At 37.5% G+C, this 25,863-nt stretch overlaps 1 protein-coding gene across 1 annotated transcript in view; it reads right to left on the reverse strand.

The window, feature by feature from the left end:
- The window catches only part of ENPEP (glutamyl aminopeptidase), an 89,214-nt gene that overhangs the window by 36,783 nt on the left and 26,568 nt on the right, over positions 1 to 25,863 (reverse strand). The window contains exons 4-10 of the mRNA XM_012436557.3: positions 19,096 to 19,216; positions 16,363 to 16,517; positions 15,819 to 15,932; positions 12,662 to 12,796; positions 10,793 to 10,858; positions 6,017 to 6,082; positions 5,724 to 5,875 (exon numbers count right to left, since the gene is read on the reverse strand). Of these exons, the coding sequence (XP_012291980.2) occupies positions 5,724 to 5,875; positions 6,017 to 6,082; positions 10,793 to 10,858; positions 12,662 to 12,796; positions 15,819 to 15,932; positions 16,363 to 16,517; positions 19,096 to 19,216 (809 nt within the window). The remainder of the gene's footprint in view (positions 1 to 5,723; positions 5,876 to 6,016; positions 6,083 to 10,792; positions 10,859 to 12,661; positions 12,797 to 15,818; positions 15,933 to 16,362; positions 16,518 to 19,095; positions 19,217 to 25,863) is intronic.

A 25,863-nucleotide genomic window follows, 5' to 3' on the forward strand; every position in this document is an offset into this window, starting at 1 on the left:
AGAGTTATTAAATACTTTCTAAAACATCTTTCTTTGTTATTCTAATTGCTACAGGGTAATTGATCCTACAATAATTTACATATATGACTATAAAATAATGTCAATAAAGTCATAAAGAAAAAGAAACAGAAGACAAAGGGTCTCTTCAGTGAGAATCAGGCAGTGGAGATTAGAGGACAGCTGGGTGGGAATGGGTGAAAGATTCTCTCTACTCCAACAAAGTATTCAAATATTTAAAGGGGGCAATAAAAACTGGGCATGGGTGAAATGGGAACACCATCCAGGGAACTAGTGATGTACTATGTTGCCAGGATCCACTCTAGGAGGGGCTCAGCTGGGTAACCCAGGCTAGGAAGATGTCCCCAGAGTGGTATATCCCAGCTCCTGGGGCCAGGCCCAGGGCAGAAGTTAATGAGATTCTGAATTTCTTTTCTACAGATGGGAGCTGCTTGGCACCCAAGAAATATATACAAAAATAACGATTTAGTTATGCAGAAATGTTTATAGTATTAAGATTTTTGTGCAAGTTGTATTCATGCAGGTGTGATAAGTTTTGAAATCCTCAGCTGTGCTGTGCATGCTTTGTCAGCTTTTACAATATATCAAACATTTTTTAAAAGTCGAGGTCAGGTGCAGTGGCTCACACCTGTAATCCTAACACTTTGGGAGACCAAAGCAGGAGGATCTCTTGAGCTCAGGAAGTTGAGACCAGACTGAACAATCTTTTCTCTAATAAAACTTTTTTTAAAAATTAGCTGGGCATGGGGGTAAGCACCTGTAGTCCCAGTTACTTGGGAAACTGAGGTGGGAAGATCACTTGAGCTGGGGAGATCGAGGCTGCAGTGAACTATGATTGCACCACTGCACTCCAGCAAGACCCTGTCTCAGAAAATAAATAAAATAAGTAAGTTTGGCAAATTAGGGAAAATGACATGGTGGAATTGTTTTAATTGAAGTACTTCAAAAATCTTAACTCAGTAGCCATATTTAAATGTCTAGAAAAATCCTGTCAAGGGTTTGGTTTTTAACATATTGAAAATGTGCAAGAAATTAGATATACTAAATTTGAGTTTTAATTTGTTGGATTCATAAAACATAAAAAAAAATTAATTAGATTTATAAATCTGCTTCTTTGGGTGTTTAGATGTTTGTATTTTGAATTCAGTAAAATTTTAGCTAGTGGTGTTTAGAAGAATTTGATTACATTTATAAGTTTCTTGTAAGTAATATATCCTTAAGAGGACTTGATTAAGTTTGTAAGTGCTGTTTAAATGCTCAGGAGAATTTAATGTGTGCAATTTGTAGATAAATTCATCATTAATCAAAAACTTAAAAAGCTAGTGTTGAAAAACCATCTCCTTCCCCACCCTTCCCACAGGCCAGCCCCGCTCAGAAGCACCCTATTAAGTGATCTGGTTTTGGTGCTTTTGTAGTCTAATCATACTTTAAATGCCTCTGTTGTTTTATTTAGACAATATTTATTGACTTGCCCACTGAAAGAGGGCGATTGAGTTTATATATATATTACTTTCTCTTCCATTTCTCTTTTAAACATAAAACATAATAAAATTATTTTTCGATTTTCTATAGTTTGTAATTGCATCTCTAAATAATATACTCACATTACCATTTCTTGCTTCATAAATTTTAGTCTTAACTACTCTCCTGACTTAAGTGAGGATATCCACTAGAGTACTAGTAAATGTTTAACATCCAGTTCCCAGGTGGGCAAAATATAGTATTTGCTTATTTCCATGTAATACTCCCATCACGAGCATTTTCAAGCTACCAGCATGTCACTGACAAGAAAACGTTACTAAGTTGGGAAGACAGCCATTCCTGCACACCACTGAATTAGCACTCCAAGGCTTTCTTCCTGCCTTTTCTGCCTCTTCCACGTCCTTTTTTCTGTCAGGTGTTTTTTCTTATTACAATATCAAGACTTTATATTTGCAATTTATTCTGCCATCATAACAAAATGTTTATATTTTCCATTGACTGGTTATAAAGTTAAAAGCCAATATATAATATTTATGAAATTATAGTATGTATATGGTATATAGTGTTGGTCAAGGAGTGAGGGGAGTTCTATTTCTTACTCTGTGGTCCAATGTCATGGCCCCTGAGCCACTTAAGTAAAATTTCTCCAACATCAGAGTCTTTTCTTATACTGTTTCAATGGCATAAAATCATTCTATCTGCTTCATATTTTTTTTTTAATATAAAGAAGAGAGGTTTAATTTACTCACAGTTTTGTATGACTGGGGAGGCCTTAGGAAACGTACAATCATGGCAGAAGGGGAAGAGGCACATCTTATATGGCAGTGGGTGAGAGAGAGCAAGCAAGAGCAGGGAAAATGGCCTTATAAAACCATCAGATCCTGTAAGAACTCTGCTTCATATTTTTAGATCATAATTTTTATATAGACTGATTTGGGCTTTTCTAATTTTCTTTTTTATAATTGACCAAATGGAAGGGCTTTCACCAAATCCTCCAGTTTTTTCATCCTCCGAACCACACTGCCTACTGGAGAGAAGTTCTCTTTTTCCTGGAAAACATCGACCTCAGCCCCAGTCATCTTGCTCTTACAGGTTCTTGTAGCACCCTTAGCATTTCCTTCCATGGGCTTCCTAGGTTGGATGCATGGTTTCCTGGATCTCATGTCCCATGTATTTCATTATTTTAATTTATTTATATCCTCCCTTCTTTTCTTTCTGTCTCTTTCTCCTCCATCCCCTCCTAAAGTGCAGCCTTAAGTAACTTTCTAAGAAGTATTATGTGGAAATCATTTTCTAAGTCTGCATTTCTGAAAATGTCTTTACTGTACTTTCACACTTGGTTTAATTTTACTGGGCATAGAACTAGAGGTTGAAAATATTTTTTGCTTTAATGTTTTGGAAGCATTGCCTCATTTGCTTCTTGCATTCAGGGTTGATGTGGAGAAGTCTAGCACCACACTAACTTATGTCTTTGTTTTCTAAAATTTTGTGAGGGTGTATCTATGTATGTTTTTGGTTTTTGGTTTTTCCTTTTTGTACTGTGTACTAAGTGGGGTCTGTTCATCAGAATCCTTGTGTCTTCTATTACTTATTTGATATAATTTGTCTTCAAGTTTCTCTGTTTTCCTTTTAAAGAATGCCTATCGGCTGGGTGCAGTGGCTCGTGCCTGTAATCCCAGCATTTTGGAAGGCCGAGGCGGGTGGATCATGAGGTCAGGAGATCAAGACTATTCTGGTCAACATGGTGAAACTCCGTCTCCACTAAAAAAATACAAAAATTCACTGGGCATGGGGCTGCAGGCCTGTAGTCCCAACTACTTGAGAGGCTAAGGCAGGAGAATCACTAGAACCTGGAAAGCGGAGGTTGCAGTGAGCCGAGATCATGCCACTGCACTCCAGCCTGGTGACACAGCAAGATTCCATCTCAAAAAAAAGAATGCCTATCTAGGCCAGGCGTGGTAGCTCACACCTGTAATCCCAGCACTTTGGGAGGCTCAGGCAGATGGATCACCTGAGGTCAAGAGTTCAAGACCAGCCTGGTCAATATGGTGAAACCCTGTCTTTACTAAAAATACAAAAATGAGCTGGGTGTGGTGGCATGCATCTGTAATCCCAGCTACTCAGGAGGCTAAGGCAGGAGAATCACTTGAACCCAGGAGGCAGAGGTTGCAGTAGACTGACATCATGCCACTGCCCTCCAGCCTGGGTGACAGAGTAAGACTCCATCTCAAAAAACAGACAAAAGGGCCGGGCACGGTGGCTGAAGCCTGTAATCCCAGCACTTTGGGAGGCCGAGGCGGGTGGATCATGAGGTCAAGAGATCGAGACCATCCTGGTCAACATGGTGAAACCCTGTCTCTACTAAAAATACAAAAAATTAGCTGGGCATGGTGGCGCGTGCCTGTAATCCCAGCTACTCAGGAGGCTGAGGCAGGAGAATTGCCTGAACGCAGGAGGCGGAGGTTGTGGTGAGCCGAGATCACGCCATTGCACTCCAGCCTGGGTAACAAGAGCGAAACTCCATCTCAAAAAAAAAAAAAAAAAAAAAAAAAAAAAAAACAGACAAAAAAAGGACACCCAGCTGTTGGGTGCTAGACTCTCCATATTTGTCTTTTCTTTCATATTTGCCAGCTTTATGCATGTTTGCCCTGTTTTTGGAGAATTTGCCAAATATATTTTTAGTTGATCTAGTAATTCTTTTGACAATCAGAAATTTAACCTTTCTGAGTTCTTTTGTGTTCTCAATTTGTCCTTTCTAAGACATTCTGCTCCTAGTTAACAGTGTAATAGTTCTTCATCTCTGAATATATCTCATACATGGATCTTAATAGAGTCAGGGTTTGTTTGTTTGTTTGTTTGTTTGTTTGTTCACATGATATTTTAACCTTTTATGCTTCCAGATTTTTTTCATCTATCTTGCGATCTTTCTCATCCACATTTAGGAATGAATTAAATTGATTCTTGGTGGCTGGTATGTATTCTCTTTATTACCAAGAAGGGAGATATATATGTGTGTATATATATGTATGTGTGTATATATATGTGTGTGTGTATATATGTGCATATATGTGCGTGTGTATATGTATGTATGTGTGTATATATGTGTGCGTGTGTATATGTGTGTATATATGTGTGTGTACATATATATACACACATATATATACACACACACATATATATAATTTATTTATTTTATTCTATTTTATTATTTTTAGGGATGAGCTCTCGCTCTGCCACCTAGGCTGGAGTGCAGTGCTGCGATCATGGCTCACTGCGGCCTCAAACTCCTGACTTGAGATGACTCAGGTCATCTTCATACCTCAGTCTCCTGACTAGCTAGGACTACAGGCATGAACTACCATACTCCTGTGCCTTTTAAAAATGTTTTTGTAGAGACGGAGTCTTGCTATGTTGCCCGGGCTAAAGGGAGTTATATTTTTGAAATCAGTTTCTCTGCTGAGCAGAAAGTCTGACTGGGAGCTCTGTGTATGTATGAGGGGTACCATCAGCTCTAGCTCACCCATCCTGCAAAGGCCATGAGGAAGGCTTTACTCTGGGAGTCTCAACCAAATGGAAATCCTTAGCTCTCCTCTACTGTTCTAGTCAATTTCTTTGGGAAGCAAGCCCACTATATTTTTGCCTGGGGTCATTGCCAGATTTCTGAGAGCTAGTATAGAGAAAGAAGTGGTAGGGGCAGAGAGAAAGTAGGCGTGCAGGGTGGTCCACCTGGCACAATTGTCCTGAGTCTAGACTTTCAATTCAGTGTCCTGTTTTCAGCCTCACTTCTCACTGTTTCGCTTCAGTCTTCATGTTGACACTGAACCTAGAACCCGTCTAGGGATAGGGAAGTTCCCTTATTATAATCTGGTTGTATTTTCCTGTCTGTATTTCTACTTCTGCTTTTCTTCTTCCAGAATTCTGTGACGCATACTCCCCCTCCCCTTAATTTTCTTTACTCTTGTAGGTTTGTTGCTTTCGGTACTTCCATTCCTCTCTTCAGCATCTGTGAAGAACAGGACATGGATGTGTGCGCTCTGCCCACCATTTCAAACCTGGAGATCACTCGGCTATTTCTGAATCCCTTGTTACCCTAACGGCAGTGTGCCTTTATACTTATGTATCACTCATCCATCATGTACTCATGAACAGGATATAAACGAATGACCAGTATTTCTGTCAAATTTCTGCTTTTTTTTTTTTTCAAACGCATTATAGAGCCTTACCCCAGATCTGAAGGAGGCTGAGAAGGGTCTGCTCTTGAATCCAACAGAAAGCGTTTCTGTGTAATATTCTTGACATCATTCACATTAAGCACAGGATAACCCATCTGTCTGGTCCAGGTGTCCATTACCTCTTTCACTGGTAGCCTACTTGCCTAAGATTAAAAACAAAATGGAGATTAATTAATTAACAAATATAAGAAAATAAAAAGATAGAATAGTAAGATTAGAAAATAATTGGTAAGCCATTTGTAAATCAGACAAAGAACTATTTGGGGATGTATACTCTTCCTTACCTCTTCTAGTGCTGCCCAAAAATCATCAGTTTTTGCATTCTTGAATTTGTATTTTTCCAAGTACATCTGTGCATAAAAGATAAGTATGTTAGAAGTCCATGTTTGCTTTTCTCGTACTTTCATAAGATGAACCGGACCCCTACTACTCAGTTCTACCTCCAACGCACAAAACCAGCCATAGACAGAACGTGCATGAATGAGCATGGCTGTCTCATTGATATTCGAATTCCATATAATGTTCATGTATCATAAAATATTCTTCTTTTGATTTTTCGACCATTTAACAATATGGAAACCATATTTAGTTTATAGGTCTTAAAAATATACATAGGGATGGTGGGCTAAATTCGACCTGCAGACAGTAGCCTGCTGACCTCTGCTCTAAGGAAATAAGTATACAACCTTTTGAATAGTAATAATGATGATGGTGGTGGTGGTGGTGGTGGATGAATTAAGGACATTATTCACTGTAAGGCGTAAGTCTTCATTCTTCAAATATTTTAAAGTACAAGTCTTCTAGATTGAAGCCTCTCCCTTTTGGCAATTTTCTTTACAAAACCTCTTTCTGTATGTGAGTTTTTAAATATAGTGTGATTTATCCCCAGAAAAAATTCCCAGTCTTTTATTCCCATAACTGGGAGCCACTTGGGGTTTGCCAGTAAACTTCCCAAAGTTCCTGCTGTATTACTCCTCTGTTGCTTTCTAGAATTGTCCTGAATGAAAGTGGAGGTCTTTGATAGAAATGGAACCATCTTCAGTGTTCTTAATGTTAACTTTGCATATATCATTTTCACTCTAAGTTGCTATAATTTTCAGTGGGTGCTGTTCCTAGATCATGTTACCTTTTAAATTCCTCTTCTTTTCAGGCATAGAGATAAAACAGTATTAGTAGGACTCCAAGAAGCCTGGAAGAGGGGTGAAGCCACTTTGTTCTTTTGGTTAATTCACTTCTTGGCACTACCACCAGAGGGCAGGCAAAGGAAGCGGAGAAGCAGCAAACTATCATTTTTAGGTATTCATTACAGAGAATTACACAAATCATTCATCATATCTTAACAAAATAATTGAATATTTTGTACATCAAATGTCTAATATTTTTTAAGTAATAAAAATTGAATACTTGGTATAGTAATAATTATAACCATAGCTATATTTTAATGGCAATTTCTATTGAACAGTATCTTTTAAAATTAATTTAGGGGAGTTTGAGTACTCACAATGTCTTGAGCTTAGGAACATGCAATCGTGGAACTAGAAGGGACTTTAAATATTATTTAGTAGAGCTCCCACATTTTGAGGTGAAGGGAACTGCTCCCCCTAACTACTTGGGTCCCTTCAGAGGTAGAGAGATTTGCCTGAGATTACAATGAGGAGAATTCTGAATCCCGGGTCAGTGTGTGTGGTTTTCATCACTGTTGTTATTGTTACTGTTTTTGAAATTGCAGTCTCTTGCTTCTCATGAACCAGAGGCTGAATGGAAATTTATGTAATCAGCATATTAAGAGGTACTAATTTTATATTGTCTAGATTAGTGCTTCTGAATATTCTATATGAAGACACTTCCCTCTTCACCTAGAATAATCATGTAGTCATTCCAGTCAAAATTACATGAAGACTTGGGTCATAGTTCATCATCAGTTGGAGTCAGTGAGCACAAAAGGAAAGGAACAATGTTTCTGTTACTTGTATCCTAGGAAGGGAAAAGATGTTTTCCAGCTGAGCCATTCCTATCTTATCAACAGTATTACTGGTACTAGAAGAAAAAGAAAGGAAGGATGTATTTCTCAGTTTCTATTTCATGACCACATATTGTTATGAATGACCCTTTTTCTATTACATCTCTTATGAACAAGTATACCCTTAAAGATTTTCCAGTTGATAATTTTACTCTTATTTCCCCCATCCTGCACCTATTTTGCTGTGTGAGGTTGAGTCTGGGGCAAGGTGATGAGCATGAAAGAGAATAGACAACTGGCTACCTCCAGATTTAGTGCCACGCCACGTTAGCTAAGAGAGAGTCGCTTTGGGCAGAAAGTTAGTATTTGCAACTGAAATACCTTGAACTCCCATTCATAGGCCGTAGGATTTAAGGGCAACAATCATAGCGTGATGATGACAACTCAGGGAGGATATTTTGGGGATGCTCAAACTATGTGAACTATAGAACTATGTTCCAGTTGGCTTGAAGGTTTATTGGATGTGGCCTATATCGATTATATACTACTTTTAGATATTAGCTAGTGTTTGAAGATTGAAGGAAAAGAATGTTTGGGTATTTTTGTGTAAATTCATTCCATAGCACTATAAGGGTGTGAAATATTAATATCAATTCTTCCCAGTTCAGTAGCACCATCTGTGATCACAGTTAGGGTAAAGGAAGACTTTTAACTTGAGAATTATTAGTTTTAGACAAAACTGGTTTTTTGGGTTTTTTTCCTCCTTTTTTTTTTTTTTTATAATGATGGGGTTTCACCATGTTGGTCAGATTGGTCTTGAACTCCTGACCTCAGGTGATCCACCCACCTTGGCCTCCAAAGTGCTTGGATTACAGGCGTGAGCCACCATGCCCGGCCAAAACTGGTTTTTTTTTTTTTAATTATAATATGAATACTGGGTTAAAGGAAATGTAACAGTTTTACTGAATTATTACGATAGCTATTCACTTTTAAGGACTCTTTTGGTACTTTCCTATAAAAGTTAATATGAAAGATTGTTTAATTTGAAGTCAGCTCCAAAGATGCCAAAGGTATGTTATTTATTAATTACAATTTAATTTAGAACCAAACTATACAAATCAAATTTTAACTTAATTTTTGTAAATTAATTTTCTTTATTTCTATGTTCTGTATAATTTATTATAGACTATTCACTCATTTATTTGTTTAATAAACATTTTCAGGATGACTTAATATGTGTAATTAAACTAGGCCCTGCAGTATAGGCAAAGATATGGAACACAGAATTCCTGATTAAAGATGTTTACAATGGGCGGGCGCAGTGCCTCATGCCTGTAAATCCCAGCACTTTGGGAGGCCGAAGCGAGTGGATTGCTTGAGCTCATGAGTTCAAGACCAGCCTGGGCAACATGGCGACACCCCATCTCTACTAAAAATACAAAAATTAACTGGGCATGGTGGTGTCTGTAATCTCAGCTACTTGGAAGACTGAGATATGAGAATCGCTTGAACCCAGTAGCCAGAGGTTGCACTGAGCCAAGATCATGCCACTGCACTCCAGCCTGGGCGACAAAGCAAGACTCTGTCTTAATAATAATAATGCTTACAATGAGAGAAGACATGATGAAATTGAAGTTTGAAGCCTATGGAAAAGTTACAAGATGTTCTCATGTATGCATAAGCGCAAGCATATAGCTTCTCTCTTCGCACCTAATATCTCTACAAAATATTTTACTAATAGATAAAGGGTTAAAATATATTAATATACTTCCCAAATATTTCCTAAATCTTGACTTTATTTCTCACTGTAATAACCACCTAGGTGTTTTACTATTAGATAGAAGGGGGCCGTTTTCTTTTAGAGTAGTGTAGAGAGGGCTAAATGCCACATAAGAAGGCTAGGTGGGAGTGACATCTATGGGAATGGTGAACTTCTCCCGAGGAATCACATCCAGAAGACGTACTTTCCGCGGCAGCCAGCAGGGGGCATTTCTCTGACCTGTTTTCTGCTCTCTGGGATGGAGACCATCAGCACTGCTCCGCCTGACTACCTAGGTCATCACAGTAGGCAGGATGGAGGTGGAAGGGAAAGAGTAGGAAGAGAACTTCACTTCTAGGCTGGAATGGGGTCAACCTGCAGAGAGGGAAGTTATAGGACACATTGCAGCTACTTCAATAAAATAAAATATAAAAACAAACCTGGGACGACTGGCATGTCTGTGAGAAGAACGAAAATGAAACAGAAACATCTCCTGGAGTAATATGCTTAAGTGGGATGTGTGAAATGCTTCAGAAAGTTTATTGTCATTTCTGTTACCAAAAGGAAGTAAGCCTCTTTATTCATTGACTCCATTGTAATAAGCGTATTAATATTGATCTTTTCTAATCTAGTAATAAGGGAAAAGACTTATACTCAGTATAAGGGATGACCTTTATAGATAGATTTTAATGTTTATATCATATTGCTATGGAAATAATTGTATTCCTTAAAATCCATATAAGCCCTAACCCCCAATGTGATAGTATTTAGAAACGAAGCCTTTGGGAGGTATCACATTTAGATGAGATCATGAAGCTGGTACCTTTATGATGGAACCAGTAAAGAGACACCAGAGTGTGCTCTCTCTCTCTTTCTCTCTCTCTCTCTCTTTCTCTCTCTCTCTTTCTCTCCTATGTGAGCACACAGTGAGAAGTCAGCCATCTGCAAGCCAGGAAGAGAGCCTTCACCAGAAACTAAATTGGCCAGAACCTTGATCTTGGACTTTCCAGCCTTCATAACTGTGAGAAAGTGCATTTCTGTCCTTTAAGCCATCCGGTCTATGGTATTTCCTTATGGCAGCCCAAGCTGACTAATGCACGTGTAAGGAGGATCAAAAATAACTAAGTAATCTGTTTCAACTTCTCCATGAGACTTCTGCTAAATGATCATTACAGATACCATGTGGGTACTCAATTGGATGTAAAATCACCTTTTTATCGTTTGCTATATTATCCATGCCTGAGTAAAGAGGTTAAAATGGAAATTATCCATATCTTAATATTCACCAGCCATGTATCAGTGTAGTTTACTTTTGGTATCACTAAAAGTAATAAATCATACCTGACATCCTTTTTGAAAATTATCTGGTTGTATCCAGTCTTCAAGCATTCTCAAAATGGAAGCTCCCTACAATGGGAAAAAAATGACAAATGAAAGTAATAAAGGCCATGTACAGAACAACCATCAGTTACTACTATTGCAGCCAGTGTTTCATGATCATATTTGTGAGATTAGTTCCTCAAAATGATTCTGCTAAATTTTATGGCTCTGTGATTTTAGGATGAAAATACCACTTAGCACAGCCTTTGTATCTATGTTTCAAAAATAACTAAAAGGTAAAGAGAAATTGCTGAAACGGCTATCATTTCAGGGACTTCAGATTCAAATAATTATTGCACTTCCCCAAATAAACCAGCAGATGGGGTTTTCTTAATGAAAGAGAAATAGTCTAAAAAACCAGGTTCTTTGATGAATGAGGAAAGTAATTTCAGGGTAAAACTCTGCCAACTTATTAAATATGTTTTCATACTTGAAAATAAGAATTAGCTTTAGCAGAAGGAAGTACATAGACAAGGAATTATCTAGTCAAATAGCTTAATATACATGGATACATCATTTAGGCATACAATCTCTTCGAAGTGTTCTTATTTGCTTTTCTTTCATCTGAACAATGACGGCCTCGGCTCTGTACTTTCTTTTAACGTGTTATAAGATTAGTACTGAAATGCACAATTTATAATATTGTAAATCAATTTTCAAGTAACTGAATGAAGAAAACACTGTCCTCCACTTGTTAGTTGTTTACTGTAAATTATTAAGCATTATAAATTAATTTTGTACCTATTTAGAAAGCTAAAGGCCTAGAAACATTTCTGTATCTTGGACGTAGTATCTTCAACCCGAGAAGTGTCTAAGACTAAGGGGAAAAATGATTCAATAAATTTAAATTTTTCCCATGTGAATAATTAGAATAGGCTATAAGTGGACTTGAAATTTTCATTTTAATATAAATATAAAAAGAATCATAATGTAAAAGAAAAAATGAATTCAAGAAGCATGAACATACACTATGGGAATCATATGAGAGGGAAAGTCAAAAAATATGATGCTACAAATTTCAAATACTAATACATAGAAGTTGTTTTCACTCAAGTATTCATTTTAACAATTATAATATTTTTGACTCAAATAAAACTTTAGGTATCACTCAGGATAACAAAATGTATTCATTTGCAGTAGCTTTTAAGCACCTCAGTGTAGTGGGAAAACCATGAGAAGCTGAGGTAGAAAATGACTAAAATAAAAATTTAAATTATGTTACATACAGATACGGAATATATTTGAAGGAGAGACTATATGAAATATTATGGGACAGAATGTGTCACATAAATCTTGGAGTTATAGATTTTCAGCAACTTTTCATAAAATGTTCGTGGAGAAAAAAGCCTCAGCTACAATATGCTAACAAAATCATCTTTACATCTTCTAAAAAGGAATACAAGTATTTCCTTCTGAGTTGGATGTAAATGTTTATTGCAAGCACTAAAAGGTTATACTAGAAAGGCTGTGCACATATGTGGCAATTCTTGTTGACCACATAAAAGAAAAGGATTTATTGTCTTTTTAAAAATCAAACAATTTGAAATGTGATGCTTAAAGTCTAAATATTCAACTATCGGAATGAAAACAATTATAAACAAATGTGTAAAGAGAAATTCTTAAAAATCTCATTTAAAATCCTGTGACAAGACCAGCACTAAATTCCACTGAAAAGCATAAACTATTGAATATTCAGCACTCAGAATAAGTTCTACACTGTTTTCTGAAGCTCACTGGCACAGTGTGGTCATTCTTACCATTCTTAGGCACCTACCAAAAGAAAAGCCACTAAACGGGAAGACGTTCAAAACAATGTTCTATTTCCCCCACCTTGCTGTAGGATATTCCGTCAAAAACAGATGTTATTTCAGCAGGGGTTGTCACAGTGACAACAATTGGGTGTGAAGACATCAAAGAATCATCCTCTTGTACAGGTAATACATCTTCAACTAATATTTGGTCACGCTGAAATGACAGAATGAGCCAAAGAAATATAGTATTTCCTTTATACTAGTTCATACATTAAAATACCATATATAAGAAAAATCAGAGGAAAATAAACATAAATGAATCAAATTACTTAAACATTTTGTCTTCAAATTAATCACATTTTGCACTGATTGATCTATATTGATTTCATCTCCTTCTTCTACTTATATCTCCTTTTAATTTTTCCCCAGATGAGAGGCCAAGAAGACATCAACTTCTGTGAATTCTGCTTCTGCTGCTTCTGTGTGACTTTGGACATGTGCCAAACTTTTCAAGCCCCATTTCTATGTCTGTGCAATGGGGATGATGACATCACCCCACAGATTTGGTCTGAGAATTAAGTAAGGCAGCATGTCATTTTGCCAAATATTGATGTTCAGGGTTTTTTTTTTTTTTTAATATCAACTTGTTACTGAAATTTGGTTGATTCATCATTAAAGAAAGAAAATATTAGCTTATCCTTTAGTTCTAATCACCTCTCGTTTCCCTCTTAGGTTTTGTCAGGAATAGAGTGGTTGACAATCCTAGCAGTATTGTCACACTTCCTGGTTCAAAGCTCAGTCTTTCTACTTTCTAGATATGTAAGTTTAAGCAAGTTTCCTCACACATTAAATAGAAGTAATGATGGTCTCTACTTTTTGGAACTGTGCACAGGATTCAATGATAAAATTCATGGTTAGTACTTGGCATAGTAGCTGGCACAGAATAAGAACCTAACCCATTAGCTGCTATAGTTATTTGGATTCTTAAGCACTAAGATTCTGAAATCTAACTCTGGTAAATTTAAAAAATTAAAAAATTTCATTGGCTCTACTTAATTAAAAATATTTCCAAAAGAGGAGTATGCTATATTAGCTTACATTTTCCAATTCTGCAGGTTGCATTTATAACAGGAAAGGTACTACCGTCAAATGATGACTGCCAATCAAGATATTTTTGACTTGGATTTTGATTTTTGTTGACTTAGGAAGTTTAGGTATGGTGAGTAGAAAGAATCCTTTTCTCAGTGTCAGGAAATCTGACTACACCAACTGTGTGTGTGATTTTGGATTTTGCTACTAGCTATCTCTGTGATGTTGAAAAGTTATATTATTTTCCAGGCCTTCCGATTTTTCACCAGTGAAATGAGGGTCCATGATTGTAGTATTTATTGAGCTCACTTATAAAATATCTTTATATATCTGACCCTTCTATACACAAGTGCTTAAATTAAGAACTCCTTAAGAGGAAGAAATGTGTTTTATTCATTATTTGTTTTGGGGTCCTCCATAATGTTTGATGAATGAAGAATGAATGAATGGGCTGGGTGCGGTGGCTCACACCTGTAATCCCAGCATTTTGAGAGGCCAAGGAGGATAGATCACTTGAGGTCAGGAGTTCGAGATCAGCCTGGCCAACATGGCGAAACCCCATCTCTACTAAAAATATAAAAATTAGCCAGGAGTGGTGGCAAGGGCTTGTAGTCCCAGCTACTCAGGAGGCTGAGGCAGAACAATTGCTTGAACCCAGGAAGTGGAGGTTGCGAGGTTGCATTGACCCAAGATCGCACTCCAGCCTGGATGATAGAACAAGACTTCAACTCAAAAAAAAAAAAAAAGGAATAAATTAATAGATGAAGGAATGAATTAATTGTTGTGTTGAACCATGTGATTAAATTTCATTTAAGAAGTGTACAGCAAATTCTTCTGGAATTTAGCCACTGCTTTTGAAACGCTGAACTTGGAATATTAGACAATATTAAAATGTTATAATTTCTTATAACAGTTTGATATAAGGGCTTCAGTTTACTTTAAGGGAGAAAATAAAGGATGACATAATTTTCCATTTATACAGCTTATTTTCAGTAAATTATAAAATCAGCAATTTTCCATGTAAATGAGTGGCTTTCAATGGAAGGAGAATTTTGTTACCCACGGGACATCTGGAAATATGTGGAGACATTTTTTGTCACAACGGAGGCTTGCAGGTTACTGGCATGTAGTTAATAGGAGTTGGGGATGCTAACTCTCCTATAATGCACAGGACAGTCCCCCACAAAAAAGAATTATCCAGTCCAAAATGTCAATAGTTCCATAGTGGAAGAAACCCAGGTGTAGATAAAATTTTGAAAGAAGTAATTGTTGTAAATTAGCCTTTTCACTTTGTAAAGTAGGCTAGGGAAACTGTTAAGGGCTTCAAGTATTTAACGTTTTTATTCTGTCCAGTAGAGGGCAGTATTTTGCATAGTACAAAACCTCTTGTAGACACATCCACATATTTGCACATTCATATATGCAATCAGATAAGAATACTCCCATGATATAAATATAAATAACAAATAAACCTAGCTTTCCTGGGAAAAAAATTTTAGGGTTCATAAAAGTTTCTATTCCAGGCATCTGAGGGACACACTGCATGTTAATAGTCATTACATGCACATGTGGGAGCTTTTAAGCTTACAAGATAGGGAATAATGTTCTATTTCACAGAGGAGAAAATGGACTCAGAGATATGATGTAACTTGCTCAAGATTATATTCCCTGTCATGCATCTAAGAAATGATGTGTTTAGGACTTGAACTTGAATCTAACTACTAAGTTTATGTTATCTCTTCATCACACTATTTCTGCAATCTCTCTGAAATAAGGTAAGTCATTCACAAATGAGACTCCGACATTTTTTCAAAGGGTTAGTGCTATAGATACTTTCTTGAACACAGAGTTAACATTTTCTATGCCACCTATTTTTTTTTTTTTTCTGCCTTGATAATGTGCTTTTGAGTGACTCTGTCAAGAATATCCCCAAATTTTGATGATCAGCTACCCTTCTAGGGACTGGGCAAAGGCTCTAAGCAAGGTGTAGTCAGTGACAGTCAGTTGGCTCCACCCTATCCTCACAATGGAATTCCCAGTTCACCACTGTACTTGCCACCTGACTCAGGACCATTATCATAATCCACAGGCTTCCATCTGCTTTGCATGAGGAAAAGAGATTTGGAGTTTATGTGTTAAGGGCTCACCATTTGCCAGTCTGTTTCTGCATGGTTTACTCCCAGAAACTCAAAGAATGAAGCAAATCCTTCATTTAGCCACAAGTCTTCCCACCAGTCCATGGTCACAATATTTCCAAACCACTGAAATTATAAGCAATAAAGAGATAATTACATTCTTATGGTTATGGTAGCTAGGCCTAGAAAATGTCAAAACATTTATTTGTCCTTGCCAATATTGTCACTGTGGCAGAAGTGGCAGGCATTGTACTACATTTATTTCCTGCTTTATTCTGATTTACTTAAATGATATTAAATTGTCCTTAATTTATTGCCCTTATTTAGTTATTACTGGGGATATAGAAATTTATTCTCGTGTGTATTTCCTAAAGGCAAAACAATGTGTTTCAAAACCTCTTTATGGCTAAATGTTTATTAGTACTAAGAAAGATTTTCATGCAAGTTTTTCTGAGTTGGCTATTTTTTATTTTCTAAGTCATAAATAATTTGAATTATTCCTGTGGTCTTAAGCCACTTTGAAAAAACAAGCTGATTCAGTGCTAAGATTCGATACCTGATGCACAAGTTCATGGGCAACCACAGTGGCTACCCTCTGTTGGTTTGATGAGGCTGATTCCTCAGGGTCATAAAGCAGGTTCGTTTCTCTGTAAGTGATGAGTCCCCAGTTCTCCATAGCACCGGTGCCGAAATCTGGAATAGCTATTTTATCTGTAGAAAAAGAAAGAGTCCAGTGAGAAATACATTCTTTCCATTTGTTCATAGCATCTCTTACCAAATTAAGTTATTTGGATGAATTTTTTTAAGGCTAAAAATAATTTCTTAGAGTAAAGAAAATTGTAATCATGTGTGCAAACATTTCTGTTCTAATGCACTCAAAATTTCCATGGAGCATTCCCTGTCGGCTCCAGATATGAAAGCTTTGTTTTTGTTTTAAAGAAAAACACTAATGGCAATGCCGCTATAATTTTATGTCTTTTGTTTCTGTATTTCATTTTTATTAGCTATATCTGTTTTAGGGGATAAGCTACAAGGAAAAAGAGAATGAAGTTTTCAAATCAGTATTTAGAAGTTCCAAGCTTCTAAGTGTACAGATTTCCATCCAAAGATACAGAATATTCGAGAATATAAAACTCCATTTTTCTCTAATTCTATAAAAATTAATGTCAACTTGATTCCTTACCAATCTAATAGCTTACCATCGCTTATATGCATTAAATCAGTTGGAGAAACATGGAGTTGACTATATTCTCTCTAAATTCCCTTCCAGTTTTAAAATGTTGGATAGGAGTTTCTGTGATCTTACACATAATATCTGACAGAAGGAGGCAGTGTTGATCAGGTCTATGTTAAATCCCAAGACAGAAAATGCTCAGTTGATTAGTGGCCAAAATACAGTTTCCCCAGTTAATGAACTGTAAACGGAATGTAATTTCTTTATTATTATGTGTAATTTAAATGAGGCACAGAAATGAAAATAAATTTATTTTTTACTTAACGTATAAGAGAGGGCCCTTTCTTTTTTGTTAAAATAAATACTCTTAATGCTTTTTATAAAAGAATGAAGAGGGATGTATCTTAAATAGAGGTCAAGATCGCCCTAGTAGTTTCCTCTTCATGCTATCTCCATTTTTACATTTGGTTATTTTATCACAAGACTGTCATTTAATTAAAAGGTAGGGAAGTATCTCCCCCGAGGGCCAATATTTTTCATAAAGTGGTGGAGTGCAGACTGCACTTAATCCTTGAAGAAAAGGAATTTTTTGCAATCTCATTTTTTTGGTCAGTATTGGCATTATAATTAACTCTTGTACATTTAACTCTTCGGAGTCTAATAAATACAGAAGTCACTTCTAAGGAGTCAAAGATATAATTAATTCTGAGAGGTTGAAAATGCACATGAAACAGGATAAAGGAGTTGGGGAGAAGGAGAAACAAAGAGAGGAGAAGAGAGTAATAAATTTGTGAGATTCCCACTTCTCAGATTATGCTGCATGTTACAACTGAGATAAAAGGCAAAGGATCTTTAAATTCATGTGCATAATATTTCATTAAATATTATTCTGATTTTTAAAAAATTGAGATAAGGTCTCCTTCTGCCACCCAGACTGCAGCGACACAATCATGGCACACTGCAACCTCAGCCTTCTGGGGTCAAGCGATCCTCCCACCTCAGCCTCCTGAGTAGCTGAGATTACAGGTTTGTGCAAAAACACCTGGCTAATTTTTTTATTTTTTGTAGCGACAGGGTTTCGTCATGTTTTCTGGTCTCGAAACTCTGGGCTCAAGTGATCTGCCCACCTGGGCCTCCCAAAATGTTGGGATTACAGGCATGAGCCACCGCACCTGGCCCAATATTCTGATTCTGATGAAAACTTGTTTCTTTTTCTAGCTCCTTCACTAACATTTGTTAAGCAATCAGAAAAAGGAACTGTATCCATTGACGAGATATGCAGCATCTACAAGCTTGCTCAGAGCCATAGCCATTCCCATGCAGAGAATTTGGCATTCCCTTTGTTTGCATTGGTAATTTATTAAAGGCAGAAACAGAAACAGGAAGGCCAACTGTTGGTTAATTTGTTTTCTTACTGCCGTCATTTCATCCCTACAAACATCTACATGGGTGTTATATTTAAAGTCATTGCTAGTAGCTCTCAAGCTTATTAATAAAGCATTTCTACTGTTGATAGAAATGTCATATGCACATCATTTTGGTTGTAGCCCCACTTTTACTTTAAAAATAATGCATGTCTCCCTCTGTATTAGAAAAATATTATTGCTGAAAAGAGCACCAGTATTTCATTAAACGCCTAGGGAATCTAGACTTTGTTGCCTTGTTCAACAATGGAAAGACTCAAAGCACATGGGACTCTTAAAATATCATCTATCCCTATTATTTTTTTAACTCATTGATGATAGGGAGGCAGAGCAAGTACTGGGATGGATACTGATTTTGAAATTAACTGATCTAGGTTGCTATTTGTGGCTCTATCACTACCAAGCTCTGCAATTTTGTGCACATACTTTCATCTTTAATTGGAAACACAAGACTATATATTTATCAGATAAGAATAGAGTACAGGCCAGGCATGGTTGCTCATGCCTGTAATCCTAGCAGTTTTGGAGGCTGAGGCAGGTGACTTACTTGAGCCCAAGACATTGTAGGCATAAAATAAAAAGACTTAAGGATGACTATTAACTAATGGTGACATAATTAGAAGAAATGAATTAACTTAGATGAAAACAAAGGCAATATTAAAAATAAGACAATTTTTAAAATGATTCTCACCTAATTTAGGAAGAGAATAATTCATACCAAAGTATTCTTCAAAATAATCAAACACACTTTTAGTTATGTTTGCAGCATATTCGGCTGTGTGCTTTTGCTCTGGCTGGACATAAATTGTGAGCTGTTAAACAAAACACAAAAAATTCAGCGAAAATTATTCTTCATTCAACAAAATACCAAAACTGTGATACATGACATACTTGAAAGAAACTGGGCTTTGGAGCCAGATATGTCTAATTTGAATTTAAAGTCTGCCTCACACGAGCTGTGTTGTCTCACGTAAATCACTTCACATCTCTAAGACTCTGGAGGAATTTTATGTAAAATGTTAATAAAACTTCACAACTCACTGAGTGATTTTAACGACTAGAAATAATGTAAGACACAATGGTTGGCACAGTGTCCCAGACATTTGAAAACTGTTACTAATTTTTTCTACTTAGAACATATATTATCTTCTTAAAATCCATGAATTTATCCATTCATCCATCCATATACCCACCTATCAATTTCTCTCTCTCTCTCTCTCTCTCTCTCCGTGTGTGTGTGTGTGTGTGTGTGTGTGTGTGTGTGTGTGTAATTTGTCCTTGAGGAATTGAATTCCTGGGATTTCTCTCATCTAAAGAGCCCCTGAATGCATGTTTTCCACTTGTGCTATTTTATCCAGTTATTTCAAAATAACCCTTCTGATATTTCAACTATTTCGCTCCAGAGCCTAAAATATAATGCAAACTTTTCCTGAGAGGAATTCATCTTGGTAACCTACATCAATTCTCTAAATCACTATTTGTGTCCTTATGACATAATTTATAAATCAAACCCAGTACAGATTTTTGTCCCCAATTCTAAGCATGTCTGACTTTATAATAGTTTTTCAAGAATCCTCTTCAACATAGTGTCGTGAAAGTAGATGTGGTCTCCGGACAAGAATATCACAGGTGTTTAGGCATTTCTCAATATGTGAAAGAGGAAGCAGTGCCTCAGACAACTAGTGTCTGCTAAAAGTGTGTGAGAAATTCAAGTAAAATATACCTGCTAAACCTATGACCTGATTCAAAACCCTCAAGGAAGGAAAAAGATGGAGTCCTATAGTAAGTTCAAGACCATTTGCCTAATTAGAACAGCTGACTCAGGATTTAAACAAGAAAAAAAGGAATATTGCCCACACTCTTTATTATTCCTAATGCATTGATCATGTAGGCACACATCCTGAACCACCTTTTCCTAGAAGCAAAGAACACTGGAATGATTCACTAGTGTAAAGAACGCATTCTGAAAGGGCATCCCTTAAATTACCAGTGCTGGCTCACTGTTCTCACAGCCATTGGGTAATTGACATTCTTGCCTTATTTGCATAACTAAAGATGCGTTCATCTTCATCTCCGAAGACAGCACGACTCAGTCAATTATCTCAATATTCTTAGAAAATTTTTTTTTCTTAGAAGTGATGATATATTTACTCTACAGTTGTTAAGCAATCGAAAAGTGAAACTGTTTGGATTACCCTCCTGTCCTCTTTGTGAACAATGACAGGCATCTTCCAAGAAGCTGAGTGAAACTAAGGCTTCAGTTTTTGGCCATTGAACAGAGTAAAGGGAATTGACCATCTAAAATAAAAGTCACCACATTCATACAGGATTGCCATGTCGTTAAGCTGAGAGTCTCAGAATGTTTCCTCTGAGAACTAATTGGTGTGTCAAAACTCCCAGATTTTCTAGCACATCTGTTCTCTACCATTAAGAACTTCAGGAAGGGCAGTCCCTCTGCCCCACTCCACCGCTGTCTACACACTCAGTGCTTTGGTTCTGCACATAATATTTTGGGAGAGAAAGAGAATTGCGAAAGAAGAAGAAAGATCATGTTGAGGTCTCCCACTGTAGGTGGAGCAAGGGGAAGGAGAAAGACTCAATGTGCCCTTTCTGCTAATATTTTCTCATTTCCCATGTTGGTAGATAAACTCCCTTTAAGCAGTATGCTTCTGAGACCATGTAATTCCTTTTTCTTTCTCCGTATTTCTGTTGGTGACAGTAGAAGGCAATGTGTTTAAAGAAGATTGATGTTAATGTAAATTCAATCAAAATAAAAGCAGTTCCTTCCTCTTTTGTTTCTGAGAAAGTCAAATCCATAGAAATATACTCTGTCTTTGCAGCCTGGTCAGTCTGCAGATCATCTGTGATCTATGACCCTTGAGAATCAGGGCCAGCTCTTCACCAAGCAGGGACCCCAGCTCAGGCCAGCAGTGCAGTGGCCCCATCGCCTGGCTGAACATTCCCAGTAGCAGCAGCTCTGCACTTCTCTAAGGTGGAGCTCCAGAGGCAATCAAAAGCCCCTCTGCCACGGCTGCCGCAATGGCACTGCCCTTGCTGCCCTTGGACTAGGGAAGCAGCAAAGACTCTGAGTGCTTTAACCATACCTCCAGCAAGCTCCAGCCACCCTAAGGAGAAGTAGCCAGTTCGTCCCTGCCACAGCCCCTGCTACCCCTGCTCAGCACCACGCAGGTTCTTGGCTTGGGTTCACAATACAACCACCTGACCCTGGGCTGATTGCACCAATTGGCAGTGGCTCTGCATTTCTCTGGGGTGGAGTTCCAAGAGACCAGTGAACAGTGCCCTGCCACAGCCACTGCCAAGGTCCCTTCCCCTGCTGCCTCCAAGCTGCAGAAGGAATATAAAGCCTGAGCTTGCTCCAAGGCTATGGTGAGCAGCCCAGGAATGCCAAGCTGAGATCTGCAGCCAGCACTCAAGTGAGAGAGCAGCCCACAGTTTCCGAGCACTGAGAGGGAGCACAGCTGCAATCAGGAGGAAATACAGAGGAGCCATGTGGCTGAGCAAGAGCCTAACTACTGGCCATTATGCTTAAGCACCATGTACTGTTGAAGCCCAAACCTTCAACACCAAAACTACTTTGCTAATATAACCCCCCTGTGAACCCAAGGACACGCATTCAGCCACAAATAATGACCCAGAACAAACACTTGGTCCTCTGCAAACATCCAGGAAAGAAATCAACTGACTGTACTCAAATCACACCACAGTTGAGGGAACATCAGCCCACACAGATGAGAAAGAACTAGTGCAGGATCTCTGGCCAGTCAGAAAGCCAGATTGGTTTCTTTCCTCCAAATAACCACACTAGTTCCACAGCAAGGGTTCTCAACCAGGCCGAAATTACTGAAATGACAGCAACAGAACTCAGAATATGGTTAGGAAGGAAGATCACAGATTTAGGAGTAAGTTGAATCCCAATCCAAGGACTCTAAGGTTTACAATAAAACAATACAGGAACTGAAAGACAGAATGACAATTAAAAGAAAATAACCAAAGTGACCTGACAGAGCTGAAAAACACACTACAAGAATTTCAATATGCAATCACAATTATTAACAGCAGAATAGGTCAAGCCGAAGAAAGAATCTCAGAGCTCAAAAACTGGCTCCCCAAACTAACTCAGTCAAACAAAAATAAAGAAAACATCATGGATACGAAGAATTAATATTGTTAAAATGGCCTACCACCCAAAGCAATTTACAGATTCAATGCTGTTCCTATCAAACAATCAGTGATATTCTTGACAGAATTAGAGAAAACCATTCTAAAATTCATACGGCACCAAAAATAAAATAATCAAGGTAATCTTACGCAAAAAGAAAAAGCTGGAGGAATCATGTTGCCTGACTTTAAACTATACTACAAGCCTACTTGTAGTGCAGTTTAATGATGCTGGGATAACTGACCAGCCATATGCAGAAGATTGAAACTGGGCCCTTCCTTACACCATATACAAAGTCAGCTCAAGGCAGATTCAAGACTTAAGTGTAAAACCTAAAACTAAAAAAACCCTGGAAGATACCCTTGGAAATACCATCCTAGACGTAGGATCTGGCAAAGATTTCATGACAAAGATGCCAAGAGAAACTGCAACAACACCGTAAGTGGACAAATGGACTTAAACTAAAGAACATCTGCACAGCAAAAGGAACTACCAACAGAGTAAACAGACAACCTACAGAATGAGAGAAAATATTTGCAAACTATGCATTCAACTAAGGTAAAATATCCAGAATCTATAAAGAACTTAAATCAGCAAGCAAAACCATACAACCCTATTAAAAAATGGACAAAAAACGTGAACAGACACTTTTCAAAAGACACTTTTCATATATGGCCCACAAGCATATGACAAAATGCTCAATATCACTAATCATTAGAGAACTGCAAATGAAAACCACAATGAGATACTATCTTACCCAGTCAGAATGGCTATTACTAAAAGGTCAAAAATAACATGCTGGCAACCTTGTAGAGAAAAGGGAACACTTATACACTGTTGGTGGGAATGCAAATTAGTTCAGCCATTGTAGAAAGCAGTTTGGCAATTTCTCAAAAAACTAAAGCAGAATTATCAATCGATCCAACCATCTCATTACAGGATATATAACCAAAAGAATATAAATCGTTCTTCCATAAAGACACATGCCTCCATATGTTCATCACAGCACTATTGATAGTAGCAAAGACATGGATGGAATCAACCTAAATGCTCATCAACACTAGACTGGATAAATAAAATGTGGTATAAATACATCATGGAATACTTCACAACCATAAAACACTAGATCGTGTCCTTTGCAGCAACATAGATAAAGCTGGAGGCTTTTATCCTAAGAGAACTAGCATAGCAACAGAGAACCAAATACCAAATCTTCTCACTGATAAGTGGGACCTAAACACTGAGTACTTATGGATGCAAAGAAGGAAGCAATGGACATCAGGGCCTACTTGAGGGTAAAGAGAGGGAAGAGGATAAGAACGGAAAAACTACCAATCAAGCACTAAGCTTATTACCTGAGAGGTGAAATAATCTGTGCATCAAATCCCCATGAAATGCAATTTGCTATACAGCAAACACACACATACACCCCTGAACCTAAAATAAAAGTTAAAAAGAAAAAGAAATATTTTACATAAACATAAAGTCACCTTAAAAAAAATCAGGTCAAACATTTTACTCTATGACTGCTGCTTTCATCAACAGAGCCAAACAATCAGAGAACATATAGCTACGGCCCATTAATTTTGTAACATAATTAGCCAAAGCATAACTGTGTCTTAACTACCATATATTACAAACATTTTTATATTAAAGATTCTAGCAACATCCCAACATTTTCTGTCATTTAAAGTTCCAACATGGTTGCTGTCATCTGTGTAACAACAGAACATCTGTGATGCTTGGATCTGGTGACTTTAAAAAGCAATCCTCCCGTGTGCTGATGGCTTCACTCATCCTCACCACGCTTCCTCTGCTCTCTGACCACCTTTAATGTACTCTCCATCTGCATCTCCTTTTCCTCTGGGTTTTGGCAGAGGTGGCTGACTCTCCTTAGCATCTGCTAAGCCTCAGCACTTCTGTCCATGATAAGGTTCAGTAAATTACCCCTGACTTTTCATTATTTAATAATTGCCATTGTTCTAGTGTATGTGCTTGCTTTACTGAGATGATTTTTTTTTTTTTTTTTTTTTTTTTTTTTTTTTTTTGAGACGGAGTCTTGCTCTGTCACCAGGCTGGAGTGCAATGGCGCAGTCTTGGCTCACTGCAACCTCCGCCTCCTGGGTTCAAGCAATTCTTCCGCCTCAGCCTCCCGAGTAGCTGGGACCACAGGTGCATGCCACCACGCCCGGCTAATTTTTTTGTCTTTTTAGTAGAGATGGGGTTTCACCGTGTTGGCCAGGATGGTGTTGATCTCTTGACCTCATGATCCACCCGCCTCGGCCTCCCAAAGTACTGGGATTACAGGCATGAGCCACGGCGCCCGGCCTACTGAGATGATTTTTTAAGTGTGTGACTAGCCATACTGAAATAACATGGAGTGAGGAGGGATGCATACGTGTATTTTCATTCTTCTTTATCTTTTAAAAGAGTCATATATGCCTTTTTAAATTTAAGGACCTTATTAAAGGTTAAATATAAGGTTTGTATGTCAACTTTATCACTTTATATGTAAACATTATATATAAACATAAATATGAAATTTGTAAGGCTTCAAGAACCTAACTTTTATGCATATATTTACTTTCTGAAGACAGTAACTTCCCTAGGCAAATTAAATTATCTGGTATATCACTGTTGGATACCATTAGTCACCTTTCAAAGCACTGAATCTATGGAGCTAATGTCAGTGGAAAAAGTTTGGGCTTTCTACAGGCCGTATTCAGCTGATTATTCTTTTGGGAGGTGTGACACACCTGCCTTATCATTGTTGTCGCTTTCCCTTACCCTGTTGGAGCCTACTGTAATGCAGGCTCTTGGAGTTCTTAATGTTATCCCCTTTCATTCCAGCGTCTCGAACCGTTTGAGAGCTAGAACTTAAGTCCATGAGAATTGATTCCCGGTTGATTACTATTACTTCCTTGGTATGTCCCTTTGCTAGATTTAACTTTGCTTGACAATCATGACTAAATGCACTAGATCAACCTTCCTTGAACAAGTTAATGAGGCTGTGCACCATCTTTATCTTCAATGATTATTTATGTCCCTGCAACCAAAACCAAGTACAAAGCTCAACCATAGGAATATTATGATTACTTGCTAGTCTTATTATTGAGAACGTAAATTTTTTCAAGTGAGAAACACTTTCCATGCAGCGTCTCTTTCACTCCACACATCAATTCTATGAATCCAGAATTATTAATAAAAATAGAAATAAAGTATCCTGCATCACTGATGATTACCCCAATCCTCTCACTGCTCCAGTTTCCACAACCACTT

The sequence above is a fragment of the Aotus nancymaae genome, unplaced genomic scaffold, assembly GCF_030222135.1.
Source record: "Aotus nancymaae isolate 86718 unplaced genomic scaffold, 86718_ANA_hifiasm-v0.15.2.pri h1tg000033l, whole genome shotgun sequence".
NCBI lineage: Eukaryota > Metazoa > Chordata > Mammalia > Primates > Aotidae > Aotus > Aotus nancymaae.